The 13,403-nt window shown below is 33.8% G+C and overlaps 1 protein-coding gene across 1 annotated transcript in view; it reads left to right on the forward strand.

The window, feature by feature from the left end:
- The window catches only part of LOC108756904 (glutamate receptor ionotropic, kainate 2-like), a 137,788-nt gene that overhangs the window by 106,516 nt on the left and 17,869 nt on the right, over positions 1-13,403 (forward strand). Inside the window, exons 9-12 of the mRNA XM_018501070.1 lie at positions 4,631-4,732; positions 4,829-4,930; positions 5,348-5,551; positions 11,357-11,372. Of these exons, the coding sequence (XP_018356572.1) occupies positions 4,631-4,732; positions 4,829-4,930; positions 5,348-5,551; positions 11,357-11,372 (424 nt within the window). The remainder of the gene's footprint in view (positions 1-4,630; positions 4,733-4,828; positions 4,931-5,347; positions 5,552-11,356; positions 11,373-13,403) is intronic.

The following is a 13,403-nucleotide window of genomic DNA, read 5'->3' on the forward strand; positions in this document are numbered from 1 at the left end:
CGCACTAAAATGCGCTACGAGATTCGTGCCGGTGCAACGCGTTTCGCTTTTAAGACGGCTTCTCATATTCCGCTCGCGTGGCCAAGATATATGCGGCACGACGCGAGACTCACGAAGAGCGCACAATGATAAAAGTCTTCGTCGTTGCACCACGTCGGTCCATGAAAGGAGATTTTTTTTTTCTCGTGGACAAAAGGAGTGTCTCCCGTAATGACAATTTATAATTATCCCGATGAAACCGTCAGCGCAGTTGCTCCTCGACGTTTCCTCGCCGCGGAAGGAAAACACTTTCGGATTTGAGTCACGCTCGACAATCTGTGATAACTTCCGCTTTGGCTTTAATTAGACTTGCCGCAGGAATGACTGCCGGATAGCGGCTGTAGGGGATACCGCGTTAAATTTACCGATCATTCATTCCGGCTGTTCTCGCGGCCCATCTGAATTTTGATCGGCGTAACAAAGCGAATTAAAGCTGTTGGGCGAGGATTTTATAACACGTTACTTTATTAAAATAGCGAGATATTATGAGAGTAGATGAAAGCCTAGCCATCTTCAAAAAATCACATTTGTCATTTAATATTTAATAAATATCCATCAGTAGACGACAAATTAAATTGGTAAAATAAATTAAATCATCATAAAACTCTAAAATATATGTAAAATATGTGTAACTTCCAAATCGACTTTATATTTATTTTTATTATGCAACATGTATGATCATACGAATTTTATATTTTCTTTATTTTTAAGTCATCCAAGATTTTAGATTTTCTCCCAACAAGTTGCAATATTTTATTAGCAAAGAGAATCAAAATCTTAAGTCAGTTAAAGAAAGAACAGCTTTATAATGCTATCTACAAGTGCATATACAAATTCAAATTTAACAATTTCAAATTTAGCAACAGTCAAATCTTTCTATTTATCCGAAACAATTTGTAATTCTCGATAATAAAATATGAAGATTTACTGTATATGTATGTAGAGAAATATGATGACATTATTTATTAAATCTGTTTTATTAATTTATTATGAAGCATGTTTAAATGCGCGTGAAGCGGTATTTAGTAGTCGCGGTTTGCGAACTGTCATAACATTTTACATTTACATTCATTTATGCAATAGCATAATTTACATGTTATGAATATTTTATGAGGGCACTGGTGTAATATATTTAAAACATGCGATGTTGCTAATTTAGTACAATGTCGCTTTTCATACGTTAATTTCACACTTTATGGTTCCGCGCTGACGAAAAATCTGGTGGACAGTCAACTCGGTTGCATTCGCGGAAAATATAAAACTAATGCAAAAGAATGTGGCCAAGATAAATGTGGTGCGATGTATATACGGTGCTTTAGTGTGTTGGAGTATTAATTATGCCTCACGTAACTTTTAAGTTAACCTAAAGCACATTTTAGAAGAACATTAATGGTTTTGTTTTAAAAGGAAGACGAATATTATGCTATAATTATTTCTTGCCTTCTTCTTCTGTTAAAAAAAAACATGGGAGCATTATGTGACAATAGAAATGAGAAATCGTCAAATTTCTCTTGACGAAAGTTTCTGCTTAATGAGGTAATCAAACTTTAGGTTTGCATTTGCTCTGCTCCATTTCATTTTCCGTTTCTGCTCATTCTAGTCTTGCATTACCTAGCAGAAATAAAACGTTATCAAAAAATTCTCCGCTCTCTTGAACTTTCGTATTATCATTTTTACAAATATTATTTATTCAAGCATCCCATAAATGTTTTTATCATACATCAGCGTTACGAAGAATTCAGTGTTATAAAGGATTAAATATATTTTTGTTTTATTTCGCTGCGATTTTATTATAAATCGGAAAAGGTGAATCGACGATTAGATGGGACGATTTTTACAGCCGCGAGAATAAGCTGAAATACATTTCTTTTATCCGGTATTATTTGTTTTTTGAATTTTATTGCAGGTGCATCCTGCCGTGCATAGTATATAATCCCAAGAACATCAATAAAATCTCTGTACAGTTTTTAATATTTGAAAATCTAATATAAACTGCATTAATGATGAAAAATTGGATCATAAAGAAAGTAATATTTGCAACATTATTAAACCGTGTGCGTATATTTCTTTATTCCGTGTGTGTAGCCATTTTCTATTTTTTTCTTTTTACAGTCCGAGCTCTTGTATTTTAATTCTTTGCGGTTCGTAGCAAACGTATGGGTTATATCGAACGTATAAAAAAATGAAAATATAAAAGGATGTTCCATCATTTAAGTGCATTGCTATAAAAAAAAAATTGGGCTTCCTCGGTTTTGTAACAAAAATGTTATTCCATAGAAAGTTATGACAGTAAAGATTTTTAAATATTGTATCATATGATAATGATTTTTAAAGTGCAGTCCTTTATTGGCTGTCGGAAAACATTTATATATAAACAGTCTAAATTATCGTTTAATATATGAAATATTATAAAAATCGGCCAAATCGGTTTTTAGATTAATTTACTAGCAAACAATAATCTTCCTTATTTCGCGAAAATTATGCTTTATTTTTAATGATAATTATTACATACATAGAAATAGTTTTATTGAAGAACCTAAAAACTTAAATACAAAATAATTATATAGGACACCCAAGCTGTTTGCTAAGATATCAAAACTTTTAATAACATTACTTATCATGCTTGAGCGTCGTACACTGTCAAATTATGTACGTTATGTATATTTATATATATATATATATAGTGTGTGTGTGTGTGTGTGTGTGTGTGTATATATATATATATATAGTATATTTACGCTAATGTTGGCGAACGTTGGCCATGTCGTTTGAAAGCGCCTGTCTCTTTTAGAAGTTTATGCATTCCATGATTTCTGCTAAAACTATACGTTTCCATCTATTCCTCATCCTTTTTCCTCGCCAATCCTGTCACTTTCTTAATATCGCTTAATGGCCTCGCAGATTTCGTGGCACTTTATCGGAAGCCGGCGAATATGACCTACCGCTCATATCTGAATAGCCTACGAGTGGCGTAAAATCTTCAAGAAGGAGCTTTAACAACTTTACGAGATTCGCGCCCACGTAAGCGGTAACGACTTTCTAAGTGCGAAAATTTTTAATGCAACTAGGAAAATTTCTGAGCCCGTAATACAGCTGCTAGCTGTTAGCCAAACTATTGTATGACGAGTTTTGTCTTCGCGCTGATGTGCGCCGAAATTGAGAGATTTATGCCGGTGATGCGCATCCATCTTGCATCGCATTTTAATGCAGTTCACAGTTTATATGGAGCTTGTAGAAAATCTTCTCGTCTAGGCTAACTTACTATTATCTCTTCGATGTTACACTAGGGAAACAACGTACTTAGGTACTCAACTAACTTGATTGTTTATAACTTTCTTAAAAATAAAAATATAGTAAAGAAGTTTTTTTTTTTCAATCGAGTTTTTTTTTCAAACGCTAAACATTAAGATACCAAGAAAATGTAGATATTGTTATTAAAAAATCAAAATGTCCTGAAATGTCATGAAATCTGACACAGGAACATGTTAATATGTTATTCGAAATTAAATACAAACGTTACGGTTTAGATCTTTTTTTAGCATAATACTGACAAGTTAGCCACTACATCCTCAAATAGCAATTTTGCTTTACAATAAACTATATATAAGATTAATTGAAAACTTACATTGATTGAAGCAATCGTAATCAAATAAAATAATAATAAAAAAATATATTAGTAAAAAAATTAATAATAAAAAACTTATATTAGTAATATAGTAGTGATGAGATGACAAAGCAGAGCGCAAATAAGAATAGTGTGTATAATACAAGATGTGTGAGCTTGTGAAAGGTCATCGAATGGATAAACGTGTTTATACACTAAATTAATAAATAGATAAAATAAATAAAACATAGAGGTATCAAGATTTTATAAAAAGTATTTAACGGATTTAAAAGGTCTATATTATTTTACATTTAATTTTTTTTTGTAAATTTATTGATCAAAAATTATAAGCTACTGTATCCTCAGCTTTCTCTTCCTCCTTCCCTGTCTGTATCACATATACAGTGTATAGAATCTTTAAGAGAAGCAGCTCAGTATCAGATTGCTTCCTGTCTTGATGAAGTGAATTATAATATCACGAAACTTTGGCATTTAACCATCAACACACGGAAATAATCCGTAAGTTTCTTTGCGCAGCTTCCTTAAGCAATAAGCAATGAAAAAAGCATTGAAAAACATTTGAAAAAGTCGAGAATATCATAATGTGTTCGTAGTAGCGCTGAAGGGTTATAATAATACAACGCAATCAAAGATCTTATTTCAAGCACTTTACGGTCGTAGTACCGGAATAAAATAATTCTTCTTTCTATTGTAACATTTCTTTCCTTTAAAATTGTTTCTATATTGCTGCATTTAAACTTTAGTTTACGGTATCTAGTTGAATCGAATTTCATTTATCAACTAAAATAAATGGGATTGAATAAACAACTGCAATCACTGCACTATCACTGGAGCATTTTATATACAAAATGTTTGTTCTTTCAAGTTCAATCTGCTGAACTGTCACGGAATAAGGTTGACGAACTCAAGTAACATATGTAAGAGAGCACTCTCACGAACGCGAATCCGCAATGGTTTTTGTTGCAGGTTGAGATGAAAGGAATCTCAGGACCTATTGAATTTAAAGAAGGCCGTAGAATTCAGTTTAAATTGGATCTGCTGAAACTGAAACAACACTCACTTGTTAAGGTATGTCATGGCCTTACTTTAAGCAAAATAGGAAGCGTGTTAGAAGAACGTTGCGAATATCAAATGGGTATTTAATAAAATTACATACGAAATTAGGTCGGCGAGTGGCGTCCCGGCGTCGGCGTCAACGTTACAGACACTGCAGCCTTTTTCGAGCCTAACATCGGGAACGTAACTCTGATTGTGATTACTATACTGGTGAGTTTCAAATCTGCATTTTGTTGCTTAATAACATTTGTTCTTTCTTTTAAATCTTTATATAAATCTACGCACGGCTTTATTGCAAAATTATACGACATTTGGACGCAGCTAAAAGGAATATATTCAAATATATTCATAATCATTTCTGCTTCCTAAAAAAAAGGGAAGATATCATGCAAGGCGAGGTAGATTGCCGCATAATGCCGGGGCTGTTTTATTGTTTCAACTCCGACACCGCCGTACCACCCATTTTGGAAGAACGAATCGAGCGAGAAACGCGCGATAACCGTTGAAAGTTCCTCGATATGGTCGGCGCCAACATGTCTCGTCATAAATCCGCGTTACGCCGCGGCGGTCTCAAAGCGCTTTTCGTTATTCTTGCATGAATCCCGATTCGCTCGTCGGCGGACGCAGGAGACGCCGTATGTGATGATGCACCACGAAAAGAACTACACCGGGAACTCGCGGTTTTACGGTTTTTGCATGGACCTTCTGGCGGCGGTGGCGAGGGAGGTAGGCTTCTCGTACCGATTGGAGCTGGTGCCGGACAGGAAGTACGGCGCACGAGACCCGGAGACCGGCGAATGGAACGGCATCGTACGAGAGCTTATGCGACATGTATGATTTGGTTTGTTTGTTTCATTTCTCACATCTCCCTTTAATACACGATCCCATCCTGAGCACTCGCTCACGTATATTGCTAGAGTCTCTGGAGAAATCTCTTGTTGGACTATTCACTTTGGTTATTTACTTTGAATAGCCAAGGCAAGTTTTACCTTGTTACCTAAAATCACATATATATCACAAATTAGAGTAAATCCCATACTGATTGTTGTATCGATAACTGCAAATTATTACACGGTTCGACAATATGTTTTGGCCAATTAATATACGAATGTACTACCGTAAATGTTTCCTTGCTAGTAATTTAATACTCACTAATGTTTTGACGGCCTAATTTGTAATCACATTAATGGTAGAAATGTAAATGTATAACGTTGTTTACTTTAAAAGTTTACTTTAGTTTGTATAAATATAAATAATAATAAGATGATCGTATCCTTCTGTTATCCCATATTTTTTTAATCCAATATTTTGAATTTAGTTATAATTTGATTTGTGTATTTAGTTGCAATAGTTCTATGGTTGACTAATTAAATTTGTTCTCTTAATAACATTATGATTAATTATTCTGATATTTATCATATTATAGAATAAAAGCTGTCCTTGTGTAAAAATAAATCACAATGATTTGTACGTAATTTTGCACGGCGTTAACAACTCGCAAATATCAGTTAACATAAAATAAGATCGTAAAATGATCGCAAACTGTTCAGTGTAAACATCGCAGAATCATGCGATGCACTAACAATGTCAATTACATGTTTCAATTAATATAATTATACTGAGCCTATATGTATAATCATACATATGGTATAACGACATATGACTTTACATGAAATTTTCATTTGAAAATAATAATTATTTCTTTCCCAATATTATTTATTATTATTTTTTTAATAAATGAAAGATTTTTCGATAATGTGAAACACGAAAATGATAGCTTACATGAAATGTATCATTTAATATATGTTTATTTTCAAATAATGAAGTAGCATTCCTTGATTATTTATATTTGACAATTTGTATAACTTGGATGGACAAAATTCTCCTTTAATGCAAATTTATTTAGACGAAGGAGACGACGCCGTATTGATTTATTGATGCCAAACGATATTAAATATCAAAATAAAATGAAGAGTAAGTCAATAAGAACCAACGCGAAAGTAAATGTGCAATAATACAATATATTTAGTCAGTTACATAGTAAATTACATAAATAAAAACATTTTGATTTGACACATGTCGAAATGAAATTAAAATAAACAATGAAGTATCAAAGTGCGAAACAACAGACACAGATTAAATAAAATGGAAATTATATATCTTTGTTAAATTGAAAGTTGTATCAAAAAATAGAACTATGTAACCAAAATCCAGCTTTATTTAATCTTTCACAGTGGCTATTGCTTTGTATTTCAATGCTTTATTATTTATTGCAATTTTATTTTAACCTATGTTTTCTGTCGTCTACATATATCTTATGTACACTGAAAAAAACTCCAAAATTAGGATCGAAACGTATACGTTTTTACTTAATTTACTACGAGTAATAATTGATTAAATATATTATTTTTATTGCACACCGATATCCGCATCGGCTTTTATTGGCTCATCTTTCCTTCATTTTATTTTTATTTAGTCTTAGACCTATATATTTAATTTACGACTCGCGTTTATCGATATTAATTAATTAGATTAAATATGGTATTTATATATCACATGATAATTTAGAATTATCTATAATTAAAAATTATCATGCAAAAGCTCTCTTCATTCAGATATAAAAATTAACATACGACCAATGTTTCTTGTATACCGCGGTTTTTTTCTTAATTAAAAGTAAGAGATAGAATGTATGTGAAATTTAGTTTATTTATGATAGGTATCAGTTATACGCGAAAATAAATGGGAAGAAAATGTACTTCTCATACGAACTAACAGTATTTCATAAATTCTGTAATATCACGATAAAATTTGACATTTATTAAAACATAATATTAAATTTATTAAAACACAACATACAAATTTAATGGAACTGTATGTACGTCATATATAGGAGAGCAGTTCTCTTTTACGTATTTACTAAAGCAACACACACATATTATATAATCATGGAAAGATTTATGAATTTCTTACTTACTTTGATCAATTATTTCTTATAAATTAGAAAATTTTCTTCTCTAACTACATCTGAAATCTTTAATAATTACATATTTCGTCGATATTTACGTCACTTTGTATCTGCGGTCGCGTTGAAATTTGCCTCTTCTCTTTAAATCTTTTACGCTCTTACGGCTTTTCGCTTCACGTACTTTTTCGCTCTATTCAAAAGACTCATGCATTATTCAAAGAAGAGTTAAAAGTGGCCTTACAGCCTCCATTAAGTTGGCTTAAATTAATTTTATATCTCATTTCTGTCTTCTAGATTGCATACGGACTTTAACACTCTCACGAGAGTGTGCCATATTAAGTAATTATTCATAAATGCGCTGACCGTTTAATCCGTCTTCTCTTAATCTACGCGCATGATAAGTCAAGCGCAGATTTTTCCATATCACGCGATATATTCTTTACGTTAAAATCTATGGTAAATATTCGCTGTACAATTCATCCAGCAAGAAATAATTTCTCTCACTAAGCCTTTACCTTTAACTTATGCAATGCTAATTTTTCATCTTTGTTTTCGTGCGCGCATTCGCGCAGCTTATTTGGATTAAATCTTATGTTTGAATTTTTTTCCAAGCTCTTTCCATGCATATGTATACGTACATATGCATGACAATTTTTTTACAAACGAATGTAAAACCTCAAACAACATGCATACATACACAGAATGTACACAAAATGAAACACATACGTTCTCGTTTCTTTTATTTTCTTTTTTTTCTTTGAATCCTCTGTCATAAAAGTAGTAATATTAAATAACGGGGATAAAAATATTAACAGCTTAAAAACATTATAAAATGTGTTGTATATAAATGTTGAATCTCAACAGATTAGCACGCTCCTTTTTTCCGTTTTCCTTTTTTTCCAACGCCGCTTTTCAACGCGGCTTAATTAATGCGTGCCAAATGCATTCTCTATATAGGCTGCAGTATGCAGTTAATCCGGTCGAAATTCTCATATGCGGCTCGTAAATACCAAATCTACTCGACATACCCTCTAATTAAATCTCTCGCGTTTCCGCCGTGCGGCAGTCACCGGCCCCGTTTTCATCCAAAATGGCGGAAAGCTTCATGAAGTGAAGCTACTTTATTGCATTTCAAGAAGCCGATTTGAATTTAAATTTAAATCTAGACCCCGCGCATACTAGACCTCCAACTCTCCACGTCTGAATATACGACGACCGTGCGATAACGCTCACATCTAGAGGAGAGCATCTTTTTGTCTATATTTTCACTCGTTCGTGATGAAGATAATATTTGTCCGGTGGAACGAAAGTTCTCCCTCGTTGCACGTTCGTTTCTCCCGTACGCTTGCAATTATCGGAATTCTTCGGATAATTTTTCTCGTTCTCGTTTTCCTGCATTGTTCGCCGGCGTTACTTCTAACTCGATCGATTATTCGTATCAACGTTTTATCAGGTGATTTAATTCACCATTTCTGCATGCGAGAATCTACACATCTCGAACTTGACAAAAAAATTTTTTGTTTCTCATTTTTTAACGGCGATGCTGGGTGGTCGTAGACTTTCTTGTCATGTGCGAGAGACAAGAAAAAAGTTATTCACTATTAAATTATTGTGTAAAATTGATTATGATAGAAGTAAAGAAATCTGTTAATCAAAAATTAGATATGCATTACTAAATTTTTCACGATCGGACGATGCGTTTAATACGATTAGAAAATTATACAAATAATACATTTATCTTGAACGTTATTTATTAGTAAAATAACGATCTAAGACGGCATTACTTGTGAGATTTATTTGACAAGCTATCGTCTAGTAACATCACGCACGTTAATTGGCCTTCTCGCACCTGAGTCTCTGAGGCCTACGACGTATAGTTACGCTTGCAGAGCACATCTCGTGGAAGTGTTCAACGTAATAGTCTATTGAAGAGTAATCCATTTAGCTACTAATCAGCATCGAGAGAACCGTCGAACGTCCACGTCGACAAGTGCATTCGCCATGCCCGGTATGTCGTCGTAAATACCAATTAAAGCTGTCCACACCGTTATAGATACATGTACGACTCGCTATCACACGAGGTATCCCGGTAATCTTTGGTTATACGATGTAAACTTTTATGCGAAATTCTTAAAAGTTATTTTAGAGTTAGCGAAAAAGCATGGATAATTTTTAATCGACGTAATGCACTTTGCTGCATCACGTTTGCGATGTAACTTACAGAATATTTATGCACAGAATCCTTAAATCTTTGTGCATATTTTTATAGATATATGAGATCAGAAAGTTTGGTTACAATGTTTTATGTGCTTATCAAATCAATATAATAACAAATAACTTCAGCTTGCTCTCTAAGTAGTAACATTTTTTTTTAAAAGTAACATTTTTTAAACTATAGAGTGTTAGTTACATCTTATTAAACACCTTAAAGATAGATAAAGACTCTACATCAAAAAATGTTCATTGATGGTGAACTAAAAGCTGCTTTATTGACTGCCTGGGAGGATTTATTCGTGAAAAGAGACGCAGCCTCATAGTTGATGCTTCTCCGAAGTATCTTAAAGCTTGTATCAAAGCTAAAAGTGACTATTTTGAATATTAATTATATTTTGTTGGTATTTAATAGGATGTAACTAATACTCCAGAGTTTGTTTTTCTGTAAATATAGAAATTACCGTGGCTTGTTGGCACAAGTTGGCATTGCGTTCTGTTTATATATTTAAAGCGAAAAAAACGATGGAAAAGTTATCGAGTTTGTCATAAAGGCAACTTATACCGTAACATGTATCAATTTACTTCATTATCGAAAACTGATTACAATGCGGCATATTCGTATTTTATTTATTACAAAGAAAATGTATAGTGTACAGAATCGTATTTCCTGGCATGAAAATATAGAAAATTCTTTATCATATTATTATATTGATTAGTGATTTAAAGTCTAATGCCAAAATTGTGAAAACTGTGCCATCGAACTCCGATTTCTCCTACTAATTTGATTTGATACTCACAAAACTTTGTAATCGAACTTTTTTTGTAAGATTGTATATATTCTTACACAATATAAAATATTTTTTATTTATTCAATTTACCATTCACGTCACTTAAGTAAATGAGTTTATCAGTCTCATTTATCAGTCTAATTTTATAACACGATTATAAGAAAATGCGTTCATCTATTATTCATTAATTAAATCTGTAATGCGTATTCCTCGGTGAAAGAGTTAAAGCGACGCACCAAAATTTCCCTAATCCTCTCGAACCGAGACTGAAGTTGTGAAACTTGATTTCTACCGACCCTTACCTAGAAGATTTACATTCAGTCCGTATAAAATTCCCATGACGCAAACACGTGAACGCTTTATCGTTTTGCGGAACATTGTTGTTGACCATATCGATAGTTCTGGCGTGGGTAGTAGCATCTTGTGAAAAAGATGCAGGATAACAAAATGGGCGGGAGAACTGGCGACCGGAGACTAACGTAAAGATAGGAAAGATTGAAAGAAAAGAATCGCGGGCGAAATCCTGTAGCAAAGGGAGACGAAGCGAAAAACGGTAGCTCCTTTTTATGATCCCCGTAGGAGCAGCCGTATGTAATGCTGAAGAGCGAGGGGAATTTCAGCGGAAACATGCGTTACGAAGGCTTCTGCATCGACTTGCTGAAGGAGATAGCGGACATGGTGGGCTTCACCTACAGGATTGAACTCGTGCCGGATGGCAAGTATGGCGTTTACGATTACGAGACCGGCGAGTGGAACGGGATAGTTCGCCAACTGATGGATAAGGTGAGTGTGTGCGATACGCGTCTGTGTGCATTGCTGCAGTTTCCACTCGAATTATCTCACAGACGTACACAGCCTACTGGAACCAAAGGAAATTGAACCGTCCACTTGTATATGAACTATGGCGATTGTCAGAAATAATTTTCGATTTTTCTTCTTTGAAATAATTAAAATGCTCCATGTATTTTGTATGTAAATCTCTTCCGAGTATTTTATTTATTGTTAACAAACGTTCACGAAAAATTCTTGTAGTTACGGGATAAGGGAACTTTCAGAGGGAGAGGATGCTGACGCGTACATTATACGACGGTATAATTTATATGTTACGGAAGCATATATTGTGCGGTTTACTATACTAGAAGTTGTTGATTCTCAACGTTGTGAGAGAGACAGTTTGATAGTCAGTGATAGACGTAACAAAGGGTAGTTAAGCGAATTTCAACAGAGATAGGGACCAAGTATCGGCGTTTAAGAGGAAATGTGATTCTTGGGCGATATGGGTAATGTCGCTCGTACAAGCATTAACCTGCCAATCCCAAGAAATCCTATAGAAACATACTACATAAAACGAGGATATTGAGCTTTGGCTGTTTTTTAGCAAAAATAAAAGTTCCGAGATATACAAATTATACATAATATTAAAATCTTAGGTACTTAACATTTTTTATCAATAAATAATGTTAGATTTATTGCCTGTGATATATCACAATTTTCTCATCTTCCCGATGTTTTCCTAAGGTAAACGGTACTTTATTGTACTTAAGTAAATCTAGTTAATACGATGTTGTCAAATTTTTCAGAAAAGGGAAAAAACTTTTTTTCAATTAAAAAATTTCTTGATTAATCAAATAATGTCGCAAAAAAAAATATTCTCTTAGAAACATAATCAAATGTCGTTTTTGTCATTTTCGTTTTAAAATCACCTTTTTTGAATTATGGCTATATTATATGATTATCCCAAAAAAATTATTTAAAATAATTTTTTATAAAAATTTAACTATAATTTACAGTAATTGCAACCATTTTTATGGTAATAATATAATTAGAGTTATTTTCTATTGCACTATATATATATATATATATTTGTTGATAAAATTATATATACAGTTATCATTATTAACATAACAGCAGTAATAATTATAATTAATATGTAATTATAATTACAATTATCAAAAATTTTTCTCTTAATGCCGGATATAATCAAAACGTAACATCCTCCTTTACCTATAGCTCTCCTTTTCTCTCGTATGAATTATCGCACCGATTACGGTTTAGGTCAAAGGTTCTCCCGTTCGCATCTCCCCACATGTATATGAGCGCGCATTAATCATGCAAATTGATGGCCGCACACGCAGGATTACCTACGAACGACACGGTGTGATATGCCGCGATGATAGAGGAAGCCATGCCATTTTGCTAGCGATAGGCCCGAGCGAATCGCCGTCGCGCACTTCGCTTGCGTTAAACGCATAAGCTTAGACGCTTTGGGCGCCGCTCGCTTTTGCAATTCAAATCACGAACAGATGCGAGATGAGAGCTCGTATATACGGACGACACCACGTCTCTACCAGGAAAGCGTGAAACTAGCCTGCGTATTGCCGCATCGTCGCCCGCCGACTATGTCTACATTTCAGAGGAAGGTATTATACATCGCGCGCGCACAGGCGATTGATTAAGTGCCGCATACGCGCGCAACTCCGTTCCGCAATTCTACCGAATTTCAATATTTCGCTGACGGTTGTAGCAGATGCAACGACAACTATGCACGACATCGTGATAACAATGTCAATTGCACACACAATTCCTCGTGCCGACAGGCACCGTGCAAAGATAACGCCATGTAAAAGAGAGCTTGGAGTTACAGGTAATCCTTGTGTCGGAGCTGGAATTAAACCCACGTGTAGTATATCACCATATATAAATATATATATAT

The sequence above is a fragment of the Trachymyrmex septentrionalis genome, unplaced genomic scaffold (genome assembly GCF_001594115.1).
Source record: "Trachymyrmex septentrionalis isolate Tsep2-gDNA-1 unplaced genomic scaffold, Tsep1.0 scaffold13, whole genome shotgun sequence".
NCBI classification, from domain to species: Eukaryota; Metazoa; Arthropoda; class Insecta; order Hymenoptera; family Formicidae; genus Trachymyrmex; species Trachymyrmex septentrionalis.